We start from the raw sequence: 27,631 nt of genomic DNA on the forward strand, positions 1-27,631 counted from the left end.
ACAATATTTGCTGCTGCTATGATTAAAACTTTGTACCAATCCAAGATTCATTTTGCATCTCGAAACATGTGGGGTGGTCCGTACAGATCACAGGGATGGGCAACTCATTCAACACGGCCCGCAGCCAAAGTGTATCCCAATTAGCAATCAGATCAGAGATGTATAGAAGCTTCCAGAATCACAAATCAGAGACCAAGGATACCTGGGTTCCACAACCATAAAGGCACCCATCCAGAAACCAGAGAGTGAGAAGGAGTGCAGAGAAGTACCTGCGCACCCATTACTCTCATTTGAATTACTCGTGAACCCGTGATTGCATACAGTATATATGGCAAGCATGTCAGATGAAAGAGGAGACACAGGGCTATCATTTGATACAAAGTACACTCCAGTCCTTCTGGGTTATAAAACAGACAAAGTGACAGCAAAATAATAACTTCATATAGCTCGACTTACCCCACGTTTTTGTGTGTTTTTGTGGCAAAGCATGTTCATAATCCAGTTTTGAGATGCTAGCAAATTCCTGAATGGCATCCAATTCAAGGCTCACATTGCATCCCAATTTGTTCGACAAAGAAACACCTTTTTTGCCTTTACTTTGTTCATGGCAATGCGGTAAAAAGTTGTTGTAGAGAATCATCATGAGTGCACAAACAGGCTAACACACAAACTCGGGTCAAGTCAGGTCAGATCAGTTTGTGTCACAGATATGGAGCGCAGAAAGGTCATTTTTCATCACTAAGTATTATTTTAAAATCAATGCAAGTATTATATGAAATGGTGGCAGATCTGGGTAGCCTAGACTGTGCTGAAAAACATATAGCATGTGTAAATGGCCAAAAATAGAGTAGGGCTCATAGGCATAAATAAAAAATGGCAAATGGCATTTCTATAAGGCACACACCACATATTTTTCACATTTGCTCAGCGCCAGAGAATCCCTCCACCATGTCAATGATATTGCCAGATTCAGGACAGTCTGCCCTACACACACATGAAAGAGCTGCCAACTTGCAGTGGTGAGATACATGTCAAAATATACAGATTTCTATAATACGCTTTTTGTATTTTTATTATTTAAAAATCAAAATGAAATAAATGCAAGTATTAATACATGAAATTGTGGCAGATCTGGGTAGCCTAGACTCCGCTGAAAAAAAATAAAAATAATGTGTGTATGGCACTTAAAATGACCAGGATAAATGCTTCTTACCAAAGGTAGTGAAAATGCCCTTAAAAAAGTCTAGGGGCTCTGGGCTGTATTTTGGGCACCAGCGCATGGCGTAAAGTTCGTTTTTCACTCGCGCAAAGTTGAATTTGGTATTTTGCACGTTTATTTTTTAAAGATTGTGCCAAGGGGTGTGGCAATTAACAACCTAGGGAGGGGCCTAGCGCATTGTCTAAAAATCGCTATCATACACCACCTAAACCTGGTCAGAAGTCAATGGCGAGTTGTTCATATGCTATTTTAAGAGTGCATGTCAACAGTCATATTGGCAGGTGCACGCACCATCCTTCTATCATTCATGAACGCACACCAGCGCACGTCCATGCAAAGCATTACAAATTACACGATTACAATGGGAAACATAATTAGAATAAAGATATTACGAAATACTGTACATCTCATGATGAGTAGTTATTCACCATCATTTGCAAATTGGTAATGACGGTTAAAAGTGATTAGGGGAGAGGCGAGAGACACATGGAGTACAGCTGAAGACGCACTGTCACGAGATATAAGCACAGGGTTCCCGCGGGTCTTAAAAAGTCTAAAATTCAGAACTTTAAATTTAAGGCCTTAAAACTTCTAAAAAAAGGCCAGATTTTCATTCCGAGGTCTTAGAATTCATTTAGTCAGGTCTAAAAAATATTTTACCATCGTTCATTTCCAGAAATGCTGGCCGCAGAAAGTTATTACAAAGTAGCAAAAAAGTATTGAGTCGTAGCTTGCAAAGCAGAGCTCTGGCGTCTTTGCTACCATTGTAACAAAACCAGCAGAATGCTCAGAACATTGGTTCAGTGTGTTGTAGTTCTTTCTGGGGGATATTGGTGTTGGTACGTACTGTAGCCTACGCAGTGATAAATCTACAAATCCCGTGATAAATGCAATACCTGCCCGCAAAATAGCCTACGTCTGCGTCTCCTCAGAATTTGTTAAAGTTCGGCTACGTGTGGAAAATGGGAAAGTGTAGGCCTACTTTCAACGAGACATGGCTAGATCCAGTGATGCGATGCCGCGTTACTCTATTTTGACCACTTTTTTTGGTAACGAGTCTAACGCGCTACTATTTCTAGCAATCAGATTAAAGTTACTTATCCAAGTCACTGTGTGTTAGGCCTACTATTTTTGTCATTTACCTTAGTAAAAGATATATTCTTTGCTTTTTTCTTGTCTCGGGGATTAACGCTCACGTTTTCAGCATGATGACTCACGTGTAATACCACGCAGCAACACAAACATAAACAACAATAGAGGGAGGAGAGAGATGCACATTTTAGCTATACAGTCATTATTTATGACCGCCGCGCAGCGAAGCGGCGGTCATATAGGTTTAGTCAGATTTATTTTATTTTTTAATTTTTTTTTTATTTTTCGCATGCCCAAATTTCCGTCAATGATTCCCGGGACACTGAAAGACCGGGGTACACGAAACTTGGTGGGCATGTAACCCCACATGGATAGCATGGAACCATCGTTTTTCGTTTTGATCTGTAGCCCCCCCGCTGGACTGCACCCCCCGAAAGGAGGGTAGGGCAGACACAGTTTTCTGTGAATATCTTGAGAACCGTAAGGTTTAGGAGGACCATTTTTTTTTTGTTGTTGATCTCAAGGGGCCATGTCAACCCATTCCATAACCACTCATCTCATGTATAGCGCCACCTAGTTAAACACAAAAAAGTAAAAATGAGGTGTTATAATTGAAGGTATCTGTGACCTAACATAGTCAAAACTGCACGAAATTGGAAGTGTAGGATCATTATGACACCCTCTGTATGCACGCCAAGTTTTGTGGAATTCCGTTCATGGGGGGCCACACAATAAATTAATTTATGTTACTATACCCCAACTGGCCTGTAGGTGGCCGGAGACAGTTTTCTGTGAATATCTCGAGAACCGTAGGGCCTAGGAGGTCCACCTTTTTTATGTATGTTGGTCTTAAGGGGGCATGTCAACCCATCCCATTACCACTTATTTCATGAAGAGCGCCACCTAGTTAAAAATTAAAAAGCAAAAAATTAGGTGTTTTCATCACAATATCTCTGGCTGACAAGGTCAAAACTGCACGAAATAGAAAGTGTAGGATCATTATGACACCCTCCGAATGCATGCCAAGTTTTGTGTACTTTCGTTTATGGGGGGCCTTACAATAAAATAATTTATGTGTACATTTAGTGACGTACACCAACAAGGATTCCCGGGACACTGAAAGACTGGGGTACACAAAACTTGGTTGGCATGTACCCCCACATGGATAGCATGGAACCGTCATTTTTCGTTTTGATCTGTAGCCCCCACGCTGAACTGGACCCCCCGAAAGGAGGGTAGGGCAGACACAGTTCTCTGTGAATATCTTGAGAACTGTAGGGCCTAGGATGACCATTTTTTTCCGTATGTTTGCCTCCAGGGGTCATGTTAACCCATTTCATGTGCACACATGTGCACAAACAGATACACACACACACACTCACATACATTCACAGTAATCATACGTATGACACATACTCACACAGTAGACATATGCTTGCATGCACAGGCACAGGCACATACGCAGGCACACACACAAGCACGCACACACACACACACACACACACACACACACACACACACACACACATAACATAAACATGTACATGCACACATGCACACAATTCAAGAATTTCTCAGAATTATGAACAGGCAAGATGGAGGTGGGGTTGTATAAAATGAATTTTACATGTGAAATCTATGAACTAATCATGTTTTGGTACTTGTTGTCTAGCAGATACCAGTGAGAATTGAGTGTGGATAATGCAATTTAGTGAGACAGAATCATATAGGCCTTTCAACGTGATTTATTTTTGTGGAAAAAATGTGCTGGACTGGGCGGCGGTCATATTTTGTACCGCTCGGCGGTACATCTAGTCTCCCGAAGTTCTGGGAGTCTCCCGATAGCGGCTTCCTGACGCCCGCAAATTAGATAAAATCTCCCGGAATCTAGAACGAACAAGAGCGTGTAAGCCAGACCGGGAATTCAAATCGCGTGTGCATCTGAGTTTAGTGCGCACACGACGGAGAGGGAGAGTGAGAGGGGTGGTGTGTGTGTGCCTGAAGCGCATCCAAGACAGAGAGCATCCTGTCCTGTTTTGCTAAATCAACCAATCAATTTTCAGTGTAGGTGGGCTTTTATCTTTTTTCTCCCGAACTAAATTAATCAGTTCAGTGTATTTAGGAACAGGAATGTCATGGCAGAGTCAGTGGCCCCCAAAAAAGAACATTTAAGACCCATTTCACATCAGACTACACAAAAGTGTACCCTTGTCTCATAAAAGTAAAACATAATGATAGTCTTGCACACTGCACTATTTGTAGCATTGCCCATGGCTGCAAAAGACTTGTTGAGGTGATTTTAACAAGTGCCATTTAATTTACTATTATTCAGGCCTATACTAGATGGCTAGTTGCCAAGGCTACATGAAAAGCCTTTTCTTTGCAAACACCGCGCTCTCCCGTTTGTTCTCTTTTTGAAAATGAAAAACCCAAACTACCAAAATCTACATATTCTATCATCACAATTTCTATCTATAGGCCTTCCTTGTTTGGTGTACTGACTAGACATTTTTGAACAAACATTTGAATTTCAGTATCTAAGTAGGCTAAAGGGCTACCTCCCTAAAATTACTTTTTTTCAGGTTGGGATGTCTGCTATACATTGTTGACATTACTGTTAAAATGCATTTCCAATAAAGTGAGTATTGGCAAAACCGGTTGTCATTTTTATGTTGAGGCGGTGGGGGGTGTTGTCGGCAGCTGCTGAAAGTAACTAATAAAGTAACTTGTAATCTAACTCAGTTACTTTACTGATTACTTGATTTTAAAAACTAAGTTACTTTTTAAAGGAGTAATAAGATTACTTTTTCAAGGTAACTGTGGCAACACTGGCTAGATCACAGCGATGTCTGCTGTTGGTTACAAGTGGTACCCAGCTCCGGGTACGAGGCTCGCTGCAAACTTTGCAAAAAAACTATTCAATTAGGGACTCTGGGTGTGAAGGCGCTGGAGTCACAAGCCAGAGCATGCAGAGAAACATAAACAGTTTGCATTTTGCGGCTAGCTTATCAGCACTAGCATCATCATTCGCTAACATCATTCGAAAGCTCCGGTTTCGCTCTTGCAATTGACGTCTGTGCGACTTGTGCGAGATAAGTACTTCGTGAGCAATTCAACAGAGAATAATGGAAGTGAATTTGGACTCATATTAATACTATATATTTTTAGGAGGGCTTTTGATCATCTTTGGGTGGTTTCAGCTCCCCCAAAATACTGTAAGCCTAACGATGTCCTTGACAAGGCTCATACACACCCACCCACACACATTCTCATGAAAACCCACACACACGCACACAAGTGCAGAGTGTCCACCCAAAACACACTTTCATACCCAGTTTCAACTCGTCTCATTTTTGACTTCCTTGCTGAAATCTATTCTATTTGAGGGCTAGTTTGTTTTAGATTATTTTCATTTTGGGCTTAAGGTTTAGGGCATTTGGTACGTGACACAGATATTTTTCCTTGAGTATACTACAAGTGAGCAATGTAAAAATCAGTTGGGTTGTAGACGTTGGGTGTGGAAGATTACTAGTTTGATTGCTTTATCTGTAAATTAAATTAATGCTTTTTCAACGACTTTTCAATGATTTTTTCAGAATTTCTTTGATTTGAATATTTTTTGGTAATCCGTCGTGTAGGTCTTAAATTTCAATCTTTATGGTCTTAAAATGTCTTAAAAAGGTCTTAATTTGACTTATTGAAACCTGCAAGAACCCTGTAAGCAACTCCTCTGCAGGATAAATGTTGTTTTGCTCAGTCATTTGAACAATATTAGGGGGTGTTGCTTTTTCCAGTCTACAGTATGTTTTCGATGGTAACCCATTCTCAGTCACTAGTAAAAGTAACTTACTGTGGGTAACTGTTTTGTCTTTTACTGACACAACAGTAAAGTTAGTTTCACTTTGCCAATGAGTTCAAATAATAGACGAGTGCAAATGCATGAAGGCTATTCTATGCTAGGTTTTAGTAAAGCATGGTTTAGTGGAATGACTGTTCCATACGGTCTCGCAAACCGCCTCTTCAAATGCGCCGCTGACTGTCAAAATACCGATGCATTCTTTGACGTTGCGCTGTTAAAGGGAATGACAGATGCTATTCCAATTGGTTTAAATTATGTTACTCCCCAAACACACCCATGACTGATTAAGAAACCTAGGAACGCTTGTTGCGCCATCTGCCCGACGTTTGATAACAAAAACACTGCCTATGTAGACTGGACATCCTACTAAATTTGAATAAGCTTTTGACTAGTGACCATGTGCTTTAGACTGTCATAATATGACCCAATATATGCTTCATATTTTCAGGAACAATCCAACAACGTGGAGAGAACATTGACATTTCTAATGAATTGTATTGTGTATGTTTTCGGACCAACAGCCCAGAGTGGAGGAGACCAGTCTGTTGTGAATATGGATGAAGCTGGGTCATCTAAGGGCCTGACAACTAACGGACAAGGTATGCATCCTGAACTGTGTGTGTGTGTGTGTGGGGGTGGGTGGGAGAGGGGGTTCTGTAGAGATCACAGGGATGGAAATTGGCCGTACACAACCTCATTCAACACAGCCCACAGCATCATTCAAAACGGCCCAGAAGGCACATAAGATTTATGAATCTTTATGCGTTGGTAATGCAGACCATCAATTGTCAAATCCTGGTGAATCATGATGAGTGTTTTACAATGAATGCACTGGCATGTCCATTAATTGTAACGTTTGACCTCAAAGTCACTGTCTGGAGGCAAATTTCAAAACCAAAGGCCTAAGTCTACAAGAGCAATACACAGGTGGTTGTGTGAAGGAAAGCCTCTCAACTAACCAAAGAAACATCAAGCAAATCACAAACTGGAAAAAGGGACATTTGTTGAAAATTGTATTGTGCATGTTTGCAGAACCAAAAGAACAGAATGTAGAAGACGAGTCTGCTAGGAAGCTACATGATGGACCTCGGCCAACTGAGGGCCCGACAACCAACGGACCAGGTATGCAGTCATTCCCCAGTGAGAATGGTAGTCATAAATTAAATGTCATAATTCCTATGTGATTCATCTTACTTAAAGAAGCCCTATGCAGGTCTGGTTATTCCTTCGCTGTTTCTGGGTTTTCGCCTGATTTGGGCTCGCATTTTTCACGACATAGCTCCCCCTGCCGCTTCGGTAGCAAGTGACTGCTATGCTAAACCCCCACGAGAAACCAAGCTAAAACATACAGGGCTCACAATAAAACGGTCGAGCAAACACATTGTTCAAGAGACTATCAAATCACATTACAAAAACGAAGTTCACCCAAAGGTAGGCTACTTACAATTTCAACAGCAACAAAGCCAAGTCGGAGTGGTCTCTCTGTCCAGCCTTGTCACGCTCATCAATTCATTGCTCTACCATGGGTGTTTATGGACTTACGAACTGAATCAGTAAGGAGAACATTAGCTATTTATTGCTGACGTAGTACAGTTATTTTTTACATTGACGGTATTCAAATCTAATTTTTCATTATTGTTAAATATTATGATGGGAGAGTATTATTAAAAATGTTACAAGTATGCAAATTCATATGTTTACGGGCATTTAGGTTTTATTGTGTTGTTTTGTTGTAAAGACATGCAAGGCATTCTGGGCCATGTAATAAACAGTGGTCGGCAGTGGTCGTTCCATACGCATTAATATGAATAGGTGTTTCTGTAAACCTAGGGACAATAAAAAACTATTTCTGTTACAAAAACGAGCTGGTAATTGCTCATTGAAGAGGGAACTATGATAAAAAGATTGTTTTCCTAAAAGTATGGAGTTGACGAAAGAATAAGCAGGAAATGTCACGTTAATGTTAAATACATCTGAACGCTAGGTGGCAACGTTGTATTACATTTCACTAAATACGGTGGAATTAGTGTGAGCTTCACAAGTAAGGAAGGTGCAAATATTATGTAATTTATCATGGAAAATTATTGGAAATGTTATTTCTTGTTTATTCTAATTGCAAACCACACACATCCATTCGTAATCACGCGTACATTTTTAATACCTGGAAGACTCTCATTTTGTTTATTTGATGTTGCCTAGCAACCCTGGGAACAGCCTTCAGAGCAAAGATTCTAGAACAGAGCTTCAGAGAGACACGTTTTGAGTTTGTGGCCAAGTGCCTAAAATATCGGTTTCCATGTGTATGTGCTGGATGGTGTGCGTCCTTTATGAAAGTAAGTGTTTTATAGAGTTACAGACATAATGAGTCATGTTGTAGTGGTCAACATAAATGTGCCCCTTCTGTTATTAGAATGCTAAGCGGAGACTTAACATGCTAAGCAGAGATTTAACATCATTCATTTCTTGTGTGGCTAGAAGCTAGCTAGCTATGTCATAGGAAGGAGATGTTGCTGTATGGCAGCGTTTCTCAAACTGTGGGTCGCGGAGACATGCCAGGTGGGGCGCGAACTGACGTGAAAAACAGGAGTTTTTTTTTTTATTTGTAGCCTAGGCCCAGGTAGCACCCGATGCGCAATGGACGCACTGTGTTATTCATAGGGAAGCGCTCGTGTCAAGGCAGCTTAGTTAGTCCCGACCTACATGAGATTCTGAACGTTGTTGTGAAAGTGATGAATTTCATCAAAACCCGGCCCCAAAAAGCGCGTCTATTCTCCACACTTTGCGAAGAGATGGTAGCTGACCAAAAGGCTGTTCTGTTTCACAGCGAGGCAAGGTGGCTTTCCCGAGGTAAAGTGCTGTCGCGCGTGTTAGCGATATATTTGATATATCTTAGCGATACATTTGAGTTAAATGTCCAGTTACAAGGCAAAGACAAGCACCTACCTCACCTAGCAAATTAGATTACTGCATTCACCAAAAAACTTGAGGTATGGGACAGGCGCCTCGATTATGCCTTTGAGATTTCTGAGCGAAAACGCTGAAACGTCTGATTCGGGAGCCACTCTTGTGATCCCATGTGTTAAACAGTAGGCCTACATCACATCCCTGCAAAGTTTATTTCAAAAATATTTCCCAACCAGCAGTGCTCAGTATGACTGGATTATGGATCCATTTAATGCAGCATGTTGGTATTTCATAAGTATATATACTTAATTTCATTGAATATATTGTTCAATGCTGTAAAATGGCCAGCTGATTTTAACTCTGTTGAAGAGGATATATTTAGAACTTGTCATTATTTCAATAAATTTGACCATTTTAAGCTTGACCTACCACTTTCTTAGAGCGATGAGGGACAGGTGGGGCTCGAGAATGCCCCCTTGATCAAAGTGGGGAATGAAAGAAAACGTTTGAGAACCACTGCTCTAAGGAGTGACTCAGAAAGTCACACAGACAACTGTCTCACTCTCACTTACAGTGGGCAGTGCTTCGACTTGGCCAGCTTCACTCGCGGTCCGCGCGTGGAATCACGCGGTATCACGCGACTTTAATTTGTATTTTCCCAGTGTGACGCTGCAACAACCCAAACAACCGGTAGATGGCTCAAGTGAGCAGGGTGTCTCGTAAAAAGAAATGGTGCCTGGAAAACCCTACACAGACTTCACTACAAACTTTAGCAGACTGGTTTAGAAATACTTTAATAGCCAGAAATATGCCTGCCCTGCCCTAATAAAGAAATATTTGGTTAACTGCGAGTGAATCCCGTTTGCAGCCGTAGAAGAAACGCAGGACAAATTAAACATTCTGGTTTTCTCCGAGTGCAACGATGATAGACAGACATCATTTGGACAAAATATAGAGCATATTAACCTCCGTTGCTCAGCCAAATGCCTTCCTGTTACATCCTGTTATCACGGAGTTGCAGGCGATAAACGATTTTTGATGGTCACAAGTTTACTTCATTAGCGGTTTATTTTTTTGATTATTAAAGAGTGTTTTTCATTTAAAGGTTTGACTTCGTGCTTATTCAGTAGAGCATTTAGTGCTCTTCCCAATCCCAGACGTTCACATTGCATGTTTGTTTGTAATGGATGCAATCGCGAGATACGCTTGTCATAGGCGCCGATACCGTGGATGCTCCGTCTCTCGGACACCCACTGAAAACATCGAGCACCCACATGTGACAGCTTACAGTCCTGGCTAAATTTACATTCATTTAAAATCAAACATTGCAGTTTATGTTAAATTCAGCATCTCTCATATTGTGATTGGATATGTTGCTGTCAATTCCCTACTTCATATACTAACCACCAATGAGAGCGTCTCTCGTATGAAAATTCCTGACACTTCCCACCTGAAGAATTAATTAACGCAAGGCTTTGTCGGGTCTTCAGCCCCGAATGTATAAAATGTATATAGCCCTGAATATCATTTTAAAAGTAGTCTGACAAAGCTTATTGTTTTGTGACACAGCTAAACACTGGTACCTCATAGAACGTCTATAACATAGCCTAGGTGGTTGCAACTCACAAAAGTAAGCAGATAGAAAGAACTCACGCAAATCTAGCCTACAACACGCAGACAGCTTTATGCGCAGGGGAGAGAGCGCACGCACTGTGCTTTATGATTGTTGCCTTCTGATGGTATCTTGCTAATTCACTGAACTGCATTAGGTGACACAAATGGTATTGCCTTTATCTTATAACTCCTTGTCTGAGCGACTACCAGGCCTATGGTTTTTAAAAGTCAGATGTTCCCTGACAAAGACATTCGAAAATTAAGAATGTTTATTGACTTGAAAAATACACTAATTTTTGCAAACTCCCTTCATTCAACCCTTGAAGACATCGCGGTCTGGTGCGCTATGTAGATCGTTTCTCGTACCATTTAATTTCTCAGAATTTAGGTCTACTAGGCCTACAATAACGTCATCACCAAATACATCTTTTATTTTTAGTTGATCAACCACAAAGAGTAGCATAGGCCTACTGTGCACAGTGCACAGGGAATCAGGATGGAGAGAGTCACGCGTGTGTTGCTTTTGCGGGATCGAATCCAGTTTAATGCTAGTTTTAAAAACATATATTTTTTACATGTCTTTTGTCCGAGTGGCTGTAATGTAGCCGAGCGCTCATGGCGTATGAAAAGCGACTTCAAACCGCCTAAAACAAACTTGTTTGTGAATGTCTGACAACTGCTGCAGCGCATGCACGCGCAAGGAAACCAGTAGGTGGAGAAACCAGAAGGCACACAACCGGAACGATTTTAAGGCTATTTCGCATAGGCTACTCAATGGTGCTATTTCACATGCATTATAGCGACCCCCACTCACCGGGGTTAGTGGAAGGTGTTAATAGACGATTGGCATAGCCTACAGTGGACTAGGGCTGTCAAAATTGCTCAAAAATGACGTTCGAATATCACATGTATTCGAATATATTGGAATATCTAGGCTATATTATTTGCGCATTATGTCAGTGATGCGTATCATGTCATCTGTTTTTAACTTTTTGTATGGTTATTGCTTGACAGGGGGGATCCCAAGCAGCTTTCAGCCATAAGGCATTTCCTAATTCACCTGACACTGATATTCAAAATGTTGAAACTATTTTCGGCATAGCCTATAAGCAGTTTAATTAAATGTAATGTTAGTTGTAAACAAACGGGCTACTTGGTGAGGCTTGGCCTCACAGATGCGCTCGTGCCTTAAATGGCAATACAAATCTTCACGATAGGCCTATTAACTGACTGCCCGATTCACGTTGGCTGGGGGGCAGGGGGGCCATCAGACATTTGTTCCCAAGGGTCTATGAATTGTTAACCCGGCCCTGCCCCCAACGAACGCAACTTTCCACCTCTGAGATAGCTGAAAAGAAGTCTAGAGGACTCCTGACTCACTAGACCTACTTACTGTAGGCTGCGCAAACCACAAGCCTGCATTCGAGGCAGGCCTTCTGTTGAATAATTTTATATAAATCCTGCGCTAACAGTAATCCTCCTACCCCCGTTACCACAGCTGTGGATAGTGTGGCATGCTCACGCTTTATGTCTCCTTCTTGCAAACTAGGCCTATAGCCCAACCATTTACGTCTTCAAAAAATAACAACTTGCCAGATATGCCTTCATAAATTTGGGCTTCATTCAGCATTTTGTTCTTCCACTGGAAATGACTCTTCTACATTTGCTGCCTGCTGCATCCTTTCTGTTTGTATTGTTTACAAAATGTTTGACGTCTTGAGTTAATGCATTAAACATTGTTTGCTGGTACCAGCCACAAATAGCCTACAGATTCTTGCGTGCGTTCTCTCCAAAATGTGCCCGTTCTATAGGCTATCCAAGTGCATAATTCTGCGGCATAAAGCAGATGTATTTGTGTATTGTACAGAAAAATAAAAATAACCTGTCAAGCAGTCAATTGACTACATTGCAGTCAATAAGTAGTGCAAATTATGAAACCAAAACGTGGGTCATAGTTGTCTAAGCCTCTGCTCTGAGGCCAAACCCAGACGCATTGATATCTGCAATAGTTTTTTTTTTTTTTGGCGAAACAAGCTCACAGCTGAACAAGTCATACTGAAGGGAGAGGCAACTGGCATGTGATCTCCCCACGGCCCAATGGATGTACAAGTTTTCTCCTGTGCCTACGATATTTTTTGTGTTTTGTCAAGTTGCAAAATGCTATTCGTTTGAACGAATTTTTATGATAGTACCCTATACAAAAAGTACTTCATACTATCTTAATTGCTTTATACTCAATACTTGACCAATGGCTATTGCATCTGTCTATTGAAAGTGAGAATGTGGCATGTGATATACTGTGTAGGCTTCATAAAATAAAATAAACAGATTGCTAATGGCCTACAAGCTGATCTGGGGGGCGTTTCCCGTACAACTACGGAGGTTAGCTTTTTACTAACAGGATGCATCGTTCAACTAACCAACATGTAAGTTACGACTGTTTCCCAAAACTGTCGTACTTACATAGTACTGTAAGTTTGGACCATGATAGTTTCCAAACTTCAGTAGTCTGGACTAAGGTGGTTAATGACATTTAGTAGGACGTGAACGGGCACCTGCACATACTTCTGTGGCGCATTGCGTTAAGGCCGGCAGATGACAGCCGCCGTTGCACAGCAGTTACCAGTCCCCTGTCCAAGAGTTCGAATCTGGGTTAAGACGTTGACAACAATATTGACATCGTTGTTTACCTAAGTTTATCTTTTGTGCAGATCATATTATCAAAATCAGAATCAGCCTTCTTGGCTTGGTTTGCGTAAACTAACAAGGACCCCCCCCCCCTCCATGAAAATCAAAGGCTACATATTCTCATCTGACAAAAAGTGCGCACCACCTTATTATTATCTGAAAGTGTGTGACTTTTACTTACGTGCACATGGCTGCAAATTGACTTTTAATTTATGTATTTTCTGCCTGGGGGATTTTAAAATATGGATGTATGGTGGTTAGAAGTGTAAATATCAATTAGAAACCTAAATATATTTATAATTATTAATTTGCAAACAAATAACTGGCGTCAGTGACGTCTTTGACATGAAGATCCCTGGAACTATGCTTCTAGCATTCTACCACAGGTTGAGAGGTGTAGTTGTAACTACACAACTTTACGATAGTGGTTGCGAACGTTCGTTGCTACTATGGTTTTGGGAAACACTAACGTAGTGGAACGATGCATTGGACTATGTAAGTTCCAAATATGAATGCAATTCTGCGGCATAAAGCAGATGTATTTGTTTATTGTACAGAAAAATAAAAATGACATGTCAAGCAGTCAATTGACTACATTGCAGTCAAGAAGTAGGGCAAATTAATTTACGAAACCAAAACGTGGGTCATAGTTGTCTAAGCCTCTATTGCATAGCCTGTTAAAAACGTAGCCAGATAGTATTAAATCGGCAACAACATTGTTTTCTGCAGAAGCCTACCCAAGGCTACAGATTAATTCTGAACAGTTATTTCTCTGCTGGCTCAATTATCACACCACTGTTTTGATTTGCGTAGTTGCGTTAACCCCAACACTGACAATAATAGACAGCAAATTTCGATTTCGATTTTCGTTACCACCGTGTAGTCAAGCCTTAAGCCATACCCAAGTAGCCTAAATCGAGGTAATGTTTAATTATGCATGATTTATTTTGTTATTGAATTCGTAGGCTGGGATTACTCTCGGCAACAATTATGTTTAATGGTAGATTCTGCTTTTTCAGAAGGGACCGCAGGCAGAGCGATGTACAGTGGTAGAGCGACGCACAGTGGCTGAAAGTGGTACTAAAGCTTCACGCAGCTTCACGCCGCGTAATGCGCGAATGAAGTGGTCATTTGAAAGCGATGCCCACTGTATAGCTGTCTCACTCCCAGGGTACTAAGCTACACAATAACATAATGGGAATTTGTTGTCTAGCTCATTGGTTCCTTATACTTTATATAGCTTAGGAAAGCTAACAGCTTTCTATAAGGATCTAGTTTGTTAACTACCACAGTCAAAGAAAAGGAAAAGAGCTTCAGACCGAGCGAGGGGGAGTTTCGTAGAGAAAAAGCATCAGGCTTGCCTGGTGTCCCTTTAAAAAGTGGTTCCCTAGAAAAGAAGTTTGAGAAACACTGCTGTATGGGATTTATGTTGCTTAGCGTAACGCCATGGTCATTTGATATGAGATGCTTGCACTCGTAACTTCGTCACTCGTAACTTTAGGACTCCTATTTTTTTTTACTAAGAGTAATTCAGGAAGCATTTTAGCCCTAAAAGTAGCGCCCGAGTCTGTGACAGCTTAAAAGAAGTCGCGAGGGCTCCTAACTCACTAAGACCGATTCACAAACAATTTTTTGTGGTGGCATTTTACGTCGCAATGTTTTGAAATGCGTCTAGAAGCTACAGGAGCTTCTAGATCAATAGGCTCTCAAAACAATCCCAAACAGACATAAGGTCTTTATAGAGCAAATCCATATAGATTATTTGTCAAATAAACCAGTAAAACAGAATTAGGGGATGGAATATATAACATTCACACTCATAGCTCATATTTTTAAAATAAATAACTGAAAAAGTATCCTGACAAACAAGCAGCATTTTAATGCCTTAGTCATATTTCATAATTTCACATTTTTCTCTTAGTTACCTTAGTTAGCCCAGTTTGAGAGGTGCAAGACGTGTGACATTATTTATTTTTGCAGTCAATCACTGCTGTTGTTTTATTTTATTGATTTGATCTTAGTCATAGAAGCAAAATTCGAAGGCAGGCCACAGGTAAAATCCAACGAACCAAATTCACCCCGCAAGCCAATAGTTGAATAGAGCTTTTGAGGTATTGCCACTGTTCCAAAACTAAAAGGCACTGTTAGAATGCTTGGATCCAGCCAGGTTCAGCATAGCGTATGTCACTTTCTGCTCACGTTGGTGACCGGACCAGGGCAAGCACACTTTTGCAGTTCCCGCCGGAAATGCAGTCTAGTTGTGTTCTAAAGTTAGTTTTGTTTTGTTGATGAATCCTTCTCTAGGCCAACAAGTACGCATTGCTGTATAGGCCTCTGAAGTTCACCTACTAAAAAGCTGCCATCTTTAAGATCCGGTATCTTGAGATTTTTCCTATGGGAAAATAACATAGGGGTTTTGAATTATTGCACCTGTTAAACTCTTGCGTTGACGAAGAAGTCTGAAATGCAGACGTTTTGCTCAGCATACTTTTGTCCTCTGCCTTCAAGTGGCTCCTGTGATCTTCGGTACGTTAAGACAGCAAAGTTAGATTTTTGCTACCCCAGAGCTAACTTGCAATGCAACTTGCCATAGGTAGATAGCTTCAATTAACACCTGGATCTGCTTATATGGGCAAAGATGGCAGCTTTGGTTCCTTTTTGTAGGCGAACTTCAGAGGTCTATTACTGGGAGTTTAATTAAGCTATGTAAGGGATAATGGACTAGCTTAGAAATCTAGACGCGCCCTTAGCGGCAGCAAATTAGATTTGCTGCCAGGGCTAGTCTAGCAACTCTCCGTTGGCTTGCTTTTTTGCATGTCCAAATTTCCGTCAAGGATTCCCGGGACACTGAAACACCGGGGTAGACGAAACTTGGTGGGCATGTAACCCCATATGGATAGCATGGAACCATCGTTTTTCGTTTTGATCTGTAGCCCCCCCCCCCCCCCCCCCCCGCTGGACTGCACCCCCCGAAAAGAGGGTAGGGCAGACACAGTTTTCTGTGAATATCTCGAGAACCGTAGGGTTTAGGAGGACCATTGTTTTTTTTGTATGTTGATCTCAAAGGGCCATGTCAACCCATTCCATAACCACTCATTTCATGTATAGCGCCACCTAGTTAAACACAAACAAGTAAAAATGAGGTGTTGTAATCGCAGGTATCTGTGACCTAACATAGTCAAAACTGCATGAAATTGGAAGTGTAGGATCATTATGACACCCTCTGAATGCACGCAATGTTTTGTGGAATTCCGTTCATAGGGGGCCACACAATAAATTAATTTATGTTACTATACACCAACTGGCCTGTAGGTGGTCGGAGACAGTTTTCTGTGAATATCTCGAGAACCGTAGGGCCTAGGAGGTCCACCTTTTTTTTGTATGTTGGTCTTAAGGGGGCATGTCAACCCATCCCATTACCACTTATTTCATGTATAGCGCCACCTAGTTAAAAATTAAAAAGCAAGAAATTAGGTGTTTTCATCACAATATCTCTGGCTGACATGGTCAAAACTGCACGAAATTGAAAGTGTAGGATCATTATGACACCCTCCGAATGCATGCCAAGTTTTGTGAACTTTCGTTCATGGGGGGCCTTACAATAAAATAATTTATGTGTACATTTAGTGACCGTACACCAACAAGGATTCCCGGGACACTGAAAGACCGGGGTACACGAAACTTGGTGGGCATGTAACCCCACATGGATAGCATGGAACCATCTTTTTTCGTTTTGATCTGTAGCCCCCCCCCGCTGTACTGGACCCCCCGAAAGGAAAGCAGACACAGTTTTCTGTGAATATCTTGAGAACCGTAGGGCCTAGGATGACCAACTTTTTCCGTATGTTTGCCTCCAGGGGTCATGTTAACCCATTCCATGTGCACACATGTGCATAAACAGATACACACGCACACACATACAGTACATTCACAGTAATCATACGTATGACACATACTCACACAGTAGACATATGTACGCATGCATGCACATGCACAAACACACATACGCAGGCAAACACACAAGCACGCACACACACACACACACACACACATAAACATAAACGTGTACACGCACACATGCACACAATTCAAGAATTTCTCAGAATTATGAACAGGCAAGAAGGGGGTGGGGTTGTATAAAATTAATTTTACATGTGAAATCTATGAACTAATCATGTTTTGGTACTTGTTGTCTAGCAGATACCAGTGAGAATTGAGTGTGGATAATGCAATTTAGTGAGACAGTTAGAATCATATAGGCCTTTCAGCGTGATTTATTTTTGTGGAAAAAATGTGCTGGACTGGGCGGCGGTCATATTTTGTACCGCTCTGCGGTACATCTAGTTTCAACCGTAACCGCATAGCAAAACTTATCATCCATCCGCCATCCATCCGCACCAGCATTTTTTGACCAATTTTCAAAACCGCACCCGCCCGCCATCCGCTGGTTGTTTTAATGTATATGGGTGATGCGGTCCTGCTGACGTGAGGCTAGAAAGCTCTTGCCTGTTCTAGAAAGACTGATCCAATGCAGCAAATATATTAAAAGGCTAAAGTCCTACATTGGCTATGTTGTAGCCTATCCCCAGAATATCAGCAGCAAACTCAGTCTCTGTCACGCAAAACAGTCTCCAAATAAAACGCACATCGGCCTGTAGCCTACAATTTTATAATTTTAATAAAAAACGCAATTTGGCACATCATTTCAACATGCTGCAAAGTCTGCCGCCACAAATTGAATCCAATTCTGTAGGGAAACACTGAATGGTCAGTATTTGCAAGGCCACTTTCCTTATTGTGAAGTACTGATGTTTGTTAACATGGTTACACCAAAAGTCGTCTGTACGATCAGAGTGCTGTTTTAAAGCAAAGGATGACTGCAAATCCACTAGTTCCATCTGAAACATTCTTTCATCAACACAACATACCTTTTGTGTTTTTGCACACAATTCTGCATCAGGTGCAAGACAGAAAGGGTCACGAGCAAACAGCAGTATCTCATTGGGGATGCTGAAATGTTGAAATCTTTGTGTAAAGTTCACAGTCAGTTTTGCCATGAAGTCTGTCATGACGTGTGTGATGTGCGCTCCTGATGTTGTGGCCATGAAATCATGGAGTTGTGGAAAGTGCATACATTTTGAGTCCTCCAAGTCTGTTGTGAAGATCGTTAGCTTGGTCTTGAAGGCACACAGTCTCTCGACCAACCCCGCAATAGACTGTTCACGGCCCTGTAGTTGGCAATTCAAAGTATTCAGGTGTCCAAAAATGTCACATAAAAAGTGGATCTCTGCCAAAAACTTCTCATCCGTCATCTTCTGCAATAGCGACGATGCCCGTGCTTGTTGAGAGGCTTTCAGGAAAGTCAAAATCTCCTGGCAAAGTTCGCAGAACCGGTTCAGTGCTTTTCATTTGCTGAGCCATCGGACGTCGTTGTGGAGGAGCAGATCCGAGTGTTCAGCATCAGTATCAACAAGAAGCAGGCGAAAGAGGCGATGTTGTAAGCTCGATGTTGAGAATATGAAATTAATGATGCTCATGGCTGTATCCATGGTGTTTTTAAGATCGCCACCGAGTTGGGCACATAACACAGACTGATTAATTAAACAGTGTAAAAACTGCATCTGTGGGGCAATGGCTGATAGCCTACCTATGAGTCCATGAACTCTCCCGATCATAGCTGGTGCGCCATCGGTTACTAACAAGCTAACTTTTCCTAACTCCAACTCACATTCATGAAACAATGATGCAATCTTTTGAAATATAATTTCTCCAGTTGTGCGGCCCTCCAATGGAAGTAGCCCCAGGAGTTCTTCGCGGAAACGAGTGCCATCAAAAAATCTACATCCGTGTTATCAGTCGACTCGTCAACAGCAATAGACATACAGTCCGCTTTTTTAAGATTTCCCAAAAGCTTTTTGGAGACGCCTTCAGCAAGCAACTCCACTCTACGTAGAGTCGACGTGTCTGATAGAGGGACTTTCTTGCTGAAAATACACTTTCTTTCATTTTTTCATCAGTTATCACCTCATCAATGACAGCTAGCATACAGTCCCTCACCGTCTCTGACTCAGTGAAGGGTCGTTTTTTACAGCTTAGGGTCCAGGCCACTCGCAGTGATGCTGCCATCGCCCTTTCCTGGGCTGTACAAAAGCGTCCAAGAGCCGCTCGACTGTTTTTAAGTGATTCTACCAGTCCTTTTACCCGTTTCCTCCGTTCCTCCGAGCCCTCTGGAAAGTTTGTAGAAAAGGAGCCGTGATTTGAAGAGAAGTGTCTCTTGACATTACTCTTTCATCACAGCTATAGATTCGTTGCACAATAAGCATGTAGGTCTGGTACTTCAGGGCTCTACAGTGCACCCATTTCACTCGCACATGCGAGTAAATATGATGGCGTGCGAGTGCAAAAAAATATTTAGGCGCACTGGTGCGAATGACTTCTAACTATGTCAATGTCTGTCTACAAAATACACCGCAACATCGAGAAACATTACTGTGCAAACCATAGAATCACGTCGCGAATGCAGCATAAAAACTACACCTCCCATCAACGTTAGCAGTTTCGCGTTGTGACTCGCTAGTAGTTGCTTCTATCAAATCCAAGAGCGCGCAGAAAAAGCGGAAAGTTAGACTAGCCAGCCAAGATGCAAAGATTGAAGAAATTAGTTCTTCTATCCACCGAATTCATCGGATATAGGAGGAACAGGATGAGATTCTGAGAATGCAGTGAGAGAAGGAAAGGTAACCTAACATGCCTTTTAGCCTAGTTGACGTATTGGCTGCAATATGCAAAATATAGCTGTAGCGAACAGGCACAAAAGTAGCCTCCCGTAATACTCCCATTTTATTCAAAGGTAGAACGCTGACAATCCAGGCTTCCACGCATGCTTGTTTGTTTACACCGAATACAAGCTGAAGTGCAAAACGAAAGTTTGCCTACCTAACGTTTGCCTCCTGCCCCCATCAATGCAGATATTTAAAAATAAAAAATAAAGGATAAAAAAGATTATATCCTTGATAGCCTATGTTGGGTTTGTGGAAGAGAAAATGGACTGTTTTAGTAGTAGTATTAGGCAGTATGCAGTCAGATAGGTCACCATGGGCATATTTGGATTAGCTACAGATGGATTCACAAATAAATAAATTAGCCTACATTTGGCAGGATACTTGATATACAGGCTAAATGCAAATATGACAATGTATTATATTATTTTACATTAACAAAATGTAGGAAAATAGAACAGACTAAAAATAAAGTAGGCACTGATCTTTAAAATCCTGTTTCCTGTAGCCTAAATGTTGTCAGTCATTCTTAATATTTGCAATTGGTGCACTGGCATGTTTAACTGTTAGCTGCAGTATAATGGTAGATTATGTGTAAGTTAAGTACAGAAGTGACTGTGCGCCCAAATTTTTGTCTGTGCTCCTAAATTTTTTAACTTGGGCGCACAAGTGCTCCTGGAAAAAAATGTGAGTGTAGAGCCCTGTACTTGTTGGGCCGCAGAACATTTTAAGTGGGCCGCTAGTTGAATAGGCCTGGTGTAGAGAAATGACTTAATGGCCCCTATTTTGCACCCTGGCGCATGGCGTAAAACTCATTTTCCACCCAGCGCAAAGTTTATTTTCTTACTTTGCACGTAAACAATGTGCCCAGGGTTGTGGTAATTAACAACCCAGGGAGTGACCTAGCGCATTGTCTAAAAATCGTTATCTTACACTACCTAAAACGCATTACGCCACTGACCAAGAGAAACCTGGACAGAAGTCTATGGCGAGTTGTTTATATGTTATTTTAAAAGTGCATTGTCAACAGTCATATTGGCAGGTGCACAGCGCACCATCCTTCTATCATCCATGAACACAAGTCCATGCAAAACATTAGAAATTACACGATTACAATAGGAAACATAATTAGAATAAAGATATTACGAAATACATCTCACGATAACTAGTTATTCACCATCATTTGCAAATTGGTAATGACTGTTAAAAGTGATTAGGGGAGAGGCGAGAAACACATATGGAGTACAGCGGAAGACACACTGTCACGAGATATAAGCAACTCCTCTGCAGGATAAATGTTGTTTTGCTCAGTCATTTGAATAATATTAGGGGGTGTTGCTTTTTCCAGTCTACAGTATGTTTTCGATGGTAACCCATTCTCAGTCACTAGTGAAAGTTACTGTGGATATCATCAGGGATCACATTCAGAGTGATTTTGAGAATGATAAACTATTCACATTTTCACTTGTGCTCGTGATGGCTGAGAATTGCATTGTGTATGTTTTCAGAACCAACAGCCCAGAGTGGAGGAGACCAGTCTGTTGTGAATATGGATGAAGCTGGGTCATCTGAGGACCTGACAACTAACGGACAAGGTATGCAGTCATTCCCCAGAGAGAGTGGTAGTCATAATTCAAATGTCATAGTTCCCATGTGATTAATTACTCTATATGTGCTAATTATGGCACATTCCATTTGTTTCCTAAGTGACTTAGAGCTGGTGGGTGACGTCATGTCTGTGTTAAAAACCCGAACTGTTTGCGTTACAGTTGTCAACAAGTCGTGCTACCGTTTAACAATTGATTGTTTTTAGCTATTGCTATAAGATATTCTGAAATATGTCAGTTTGTAATGAAGCTTTACACAAACAAACATCACAGCAATATAGCGACTGATAGAGGTTAGACAAATTGTTTCAATTAAATTTTCAATTTAATGTCACCCAAATCAGACAGAACTGCTAATACACAGAGCATATCTACGGTTCGCGTTTACTGTTAATGGGGTCATTCCATGCCAAATCAACAGATGCCTCCCACCTGACCATCTTGGATTTGCTTCATACTTTATGTCAATAATGCTATAATACCCAACAACTACTGTGCAAAAGTTTAGGCTTGTATCTACTTTATTTTCTGAGATATGGAGGCTTAAAAAACAGTCATTAGTCTGATAAAATGCTGTTTTTTAAAATCGCAAAGTTCCTTGGGTCATTACGTTTGAACAATTCATGCTAGATGCTTGAGGGAATATTGCACGACTGTAGATGTTTTCAAATGCAACGTTATTTGTTAAGTTATGGCATGTTGAATATGGCATTAAATTGAAAAAAATAGAGACTTTTGACCACTATATCTTCAAGCCGAACCACATCAGATCTTTTACATTTCTATATATGAAACACATATTGTAGTGCGTTTTTATTTATTTTTTAGCTAGAAATACTGTATGTCCGGAAGTATTCACAATCTATGATTTATGACACATTAAAAATGATAAAAAATAATTTCACATTTAAGTTTTATGTGTATTTCTCACATGTATGACAACGTCTTCCTTACAGACAATTATATCATTGAAAAGACTGTTATTATTGAGTTGGCAGCTTTACTCAAACTATATTAATGAAGGCATCAAAAATGGTTTACATGCCTATGGGTGTGTGTCTTTTTCCAAGGTTGCTGTGGACATTTGTTAACTTGTACCATGTGATGTTTTGTTTATATAGCCATGTGTTTCAGTTAATAGTGTCTCTGTCCCCACCCCTCACTAATTATGACCGCCACGCAGTAGAGGTCTGCACTCCTGAGGTAGACCTGTGGGTCCCGAAGCAAAAGAGTGAGGCGCGGGACAACTTTTGAAAGCTCTGAGAGGGAGAGGGCGGGATGAGAGAGGTGCGTTCGCGGGTGCGGGACAAACCGATGATTCACTGCACTCCCGCAAATTAAATATGTGCGTAAAATTCAATATGGAAATTATGACCGCCGCGTCATATAGGTTTAGTCAGATTTTTTTCGCATGGCCAATTTTCCTTCAAGGATTCCCGGGACACTGAAAGACCGGGGTGCACGAAACTTGGTGGGCATGTAGCCCCACAAGGATAGCATGGAACCATCGTTTTTCGTTTTGATCTGTAGCCCCCCCCCGCTGGACTGGACCCCCCGAAAGAGGGTAGGGCAGACACAATTTTCTGTGAATATCTCGAGAACCGTAGGGTTTAGGAGGACCTTTTTTTGTATGTTGATCTTAAGGGGCCATGTCAACCCATTCTATAAGCACTCATTTCATGTATAGCGCCACCTAGTTAAAAACAAAAAAGTAAAAATGAGGTGTTGTAATCGCAGGTATCTGTGACCTAGCATGGTCAAAACTGCACGAAATTGGAAGGGTAGGATCATTATGACACCCTCTGAATGCACGCCAAGTTTTGTGGAATTCTGTTCATGGGGGGCCACAATAAATTATTTTATGTTACTGTACACCAACTGGCCTGTAGGTGGCCGGACACAGTTTTTTGTGAATATCTCGAGAACCATAGGGCCTAGGAGGACTACCTTTTTTTGTATGTTGGTCTTAAAGCAACACCAAAACGTTTTTTGTACCTTAAAATAATGTTTCCAAAATCGTTTCAGTGGTTCATCAACTCATAACAGGGTGAACGGCACTTTCTGCATTCGCTTCGCAGCCCTCTATCGGCTATAACCGCACTATGTAAGTTTGCCGGATCGGCTAGCGGATCTGTAGTTCGATGGAATGAGACATAAGAAACTAAAGTTTGACTTGCATCTGATGTCGCAATACATTATACAGAGGAAAAGTTCTTTGGTGTTGCTTTAAGGGGCCATGTCAACCCATCCTATTACCACTTTTCATGTATAGCGCCACCTAGTTAAAAATTAAAAAGCAAAAAATTAGGTGTTTTAATCACAATATCTCTGGCTGACATGGTCAAAACTGCACGAAATTGAAAGTGTAGGATTATTATGACACCCTCCAAATGCATGCCAAGTTTCATGGACTTTTCATGGGGGGCCATACAATAAATTAATTTATCTGTACATTTAGTGACCGTACACCAGAGTTTTCTGTGAATATCTTGAGAACCGTAGGGCCTAGGATGACCCATTTTTGCATATGTTTGCCTCCAGGGGTCATGTTAACCCATTCCATATGTACACATGTGCATAAACAGATACACACGCACACACATTCACAGTAATCATACGTATGACACACACAGTAGACATATGTACGCATGCATGCACATGCACCACACATAAACATAAACATAATCATGTTTTGGTACTTGTTGTCTAGCAGATACCAGTGAGAATTGAGTGTGCATAATGCAATTCAGAGAGACAGTTAGAACCATATATGCCTTTCAGCGTGACTTATTTTTGTGGAAAAAATGTGCTGGACTGGTCGGCGGTCATATTTTGTACCGCTCTGCGGTACATCTAGTTAGCCTTGTCACTGCCTCACCTGTTTCTTGTTATGTTCATTAGGAGACACTTTGACATGTTGTGACCCATTTTCTCCAATCCAGATTTAGATATAAGGCCAGACAAGGCACACCATAATATGTTTGGTTTTTCAACACATGTAAGAAATATTGGTTAGTGTGAAGAGCCATTTTATATTTAAGTACACATTTAAGCCTCAGAAATGAGTATCAAGATATATTAACATAGCAAAGTAGGTGCTTTGAAACATAGACATGTGGGGTATACTACAAATCTCGATCCGTGGGTGTCAGGAATTTTGTTGGGTGGTCGACCTTGGACAGACATGCAGAGAAGCAATGAGTTCTGATAAGTCTTTACTTTCAAAAACACAGGATACAAGAAATGTAGTTCTTCAGTTCAGTGAAAGCTCCCAGAGTCCCAAAAACAAAAGTTCACAGCCAGCAGTCCAATGACAACAAAAAGTCTTCAGTCAAAAATCAAAGTTCCAACAAAAGGTATTTCAGCACAAAAATAGGCTTTTCAAATTCTCAAAAATGCAGGCAGAAGTCAAAATCAAAACAAGAGCTCAAGAATTAGCAGCACAGAAACCCGGGTACTCACACTGTGTCTCTCAGGAAAACTCAGCAAAGACAAAGGAAAAACCAGGATCTTAAATAGGCCGGTACATTAACCCCAATTATCCAATCCTCCAATCACAGAAGGGTTTCCATTAACCAAAGAAAGGGGAGCGAGTAAACAAAACACACAAAGGCAGAATGGCGACATCTTGTGGGCAGGTAAGTACATGGCAGGCACAAAAGTCTGTATGACTTCACAGTGGGTTAGCGAGGTATGTTCCGCTCAAAGCCACAAAAGTGGATCTGTTTTAGTGTCGCTATATCACCATGGTACCTTATGCTGTCAACCAAACCTGGTCGGGAGGAGGTTATGTGCTAAGTTATAGCTCAAATCGTGTAATCTACCGCACACTGACCAATCAATTGTTTTAAAAACGAAGTTATCTCACGTGTAGGATTCTGTCATATCATACAGGTGGAGCTCCGCCTGTACTAACATTTTGGATCTCGAATGCGCTTTAATAGTGCTGTGCGTGCAAATATCCCACTATGGACATGCATACCATACAACAACTGATGACAATTGATTTATTTGATGTTATAGGTGAGACACAAAAAATGACCGCAGTGTAGATTAAGCTATCGCTCATGAATGCGGAAGTAATTGTTTTTACATAGAGGCGGTCTTGTGCGTCTCCACGTTTCACGATGGACCAACGTCATCCCAACACAGAGAACGCGCACAGATCTGAGCTGAAAGCCTAGTTTGACAAATATATAACATAACTGCTATCGTAGTATCAACTATGATATAGTCATACATGGGGAATACACACATGAAAATTAAGTATGAAGTTATATGAAGTTATTTTTCATGTTTGAAGCTCTATAAATGAGATATTTTTATTCATTTTAGACATGCAATCTAGTTGGTAAGGAAGTACTTAACCAGTAGGATTATATAAATAAATTCAAAACTTCGGATGGGATTCATTGTGAAGATATTGTGGTCAAAACATGCTTACATTTTTCATAAATGCAATATTCAGCAAGTCATAGCTTGAGAAATATTCAACTGTGGGGTAATTATTTCAGAAGTCAATTAACAGTGTAGAATAGTCCCTTAAAATGTCAAGAATCGAGCATGAATCGTTCAAAAGTAAGTAGCTTTTAATACAGGTTGCATGGTGACTGTGACAGATGATGAGTTTTCTTATATGACACAGTGTTACGTAGGACCTCTCTGTTTCATGTTCTCACGTTAATGGACTGGAATTTGGTATCTGGTATGTTTTTTTTATGATCCAGCAAAAAGTGAAGGAGAGCAACAAGACAAGACTGCTGAGCATGAGCCATCTGAGGACCAGCCGACCAGGTATGCTGTCATTCTCCAGACAAAGAGTGGTAGTCATATTTTAAGTGTCATGTTTTCCAACCTACTGTATGCAGATTAAGCTATTGTTGAACCTATAAGCTGTGGTATATTCTAAATAGGATGTGAGGAATATGGAGACATTTTTTTGGAGCTTATTATGTCTTGTCTTGCAGCTGAGCCTTCTGGGAGTTCTGAACAGAAAGAGAGCTGAGGAGGAGGAACCGGACCAAAGCATGTCCCTGTGGATTAATCTCTGGATTTTAAATTCTACTTTGGTACTTATTTGGCTACTCAACCCAGTGATGACTGGACCAAAGTTTTACTGGACCAAAGGACTCTTTACACATTATGAACTGAGATATGAATGTGGTAAAGATACTGAAATGACTTGGCATACTCCCAGAACTAATATTTTTCTGACAAATCTGTATAAATCTAAATCACCAAAGAATATATACGTTTGTCCCTTTTTTGTTTGATGATTTTTGAAAATGAAGTCCCCAATTAGGTCTGATAAATGCTTTTACTAATGTTATTGAGACAGTCTACTCAGTGATAGGGAAATGCTAGCCAATGAAGACTATGAACTATGTTCCTCGAGCTCAGGAAACAATATCATCCAATAGTCAGCTCGAGAAACAATATCATCTCTTTGCTTTGCTCTGGCTGCTTCTAATGATACACATACACACACACACACACACACGGAGTTCAGAAGAATGAGCGATATCGTTATGTTATGATGTTATATATGAATGCTTTGACATGCTGTAATATTGTGTAGTTTTACTAATATTTTGATTCAAAATATGTATATATCTTCACCAAATCACCTAAAAGCTTAGTGTTCTTATTTCACTTTTTCATGAATCATTGTATTTGTGTAGGTTTTAATATTGTATGTGTGGTGTATGAATGAGACGACTGTATGTTGACAAAATGTTCTTTCAATGTCATTATTTATGCCAGTCGTATTTTTACATTTTTATTTGTACATTGTTGTGAGTGTGTGTGGGGGGGGGGGGGGGTAATCTTACAGTGTATCCAGATGCAGGTGGACTTTAGTGACTCATAT

General features: G+C 40.8%; 1 protein-coding gene across 3 annotated transcripts in view; it reads left to right on the top strand.

The window, feature by feature from the left end:
- The window catches only part of LOC121696667 (CD48 antigen-like), a 49,884-nt gene extending 22,496 nt beyond the window's left edge, over window positions 1–27,388 (top strand). The window contains exons 8-12 of one of the 3 annotated variants that reach the window (XM_042077842.1): window positions 6,692–6,769; window positions 7,203–7,292; window positions 21,664–21,750; window positions 26,490–26,556; window positions 26,730–27,388. In XM_042077842.1, the coding sequence (XP_041933776.1) occupies window positions 6,692–6,769; window positions 7,203–7,292; window positions 21,664–21,750; window positions 26,490–26,556; window positions 26,730–26,733 (326 nt within the window). In that variant the 3' untranslated portion in view covers window positions 26,734–27,388. The remainder of the gene's footprint in view (window positions 1–6,691; window positions 6,770–7,202; window positions 7,293–21,663; window positions 21,751–26,489; window positions 26,557–26,729) is intronic. The other 2 variants (XM_042077843.1, XM_042077844.1) reach the window with 2 other exon arrangements.
- The last annotated feature ends 243 nt before the right edge of the window (window positions 27,389–27,631 follow it).

The sequence above is a fragment of the Alosa sapidissima genome, chromosome 2 (assembly GCF_018492685.1).
Source record: "Alosa sapidissima isolate fAloSap1 chromosome 2, fAloSap1.pri, whole genome shotgun sequence".
NCBI classification, from domain to species: Eukaryota; Metazoa; Chordata; class Actinopteri; order Clupeiformes; family Clupeidae; genus Alosa; species Alosa sapidissima.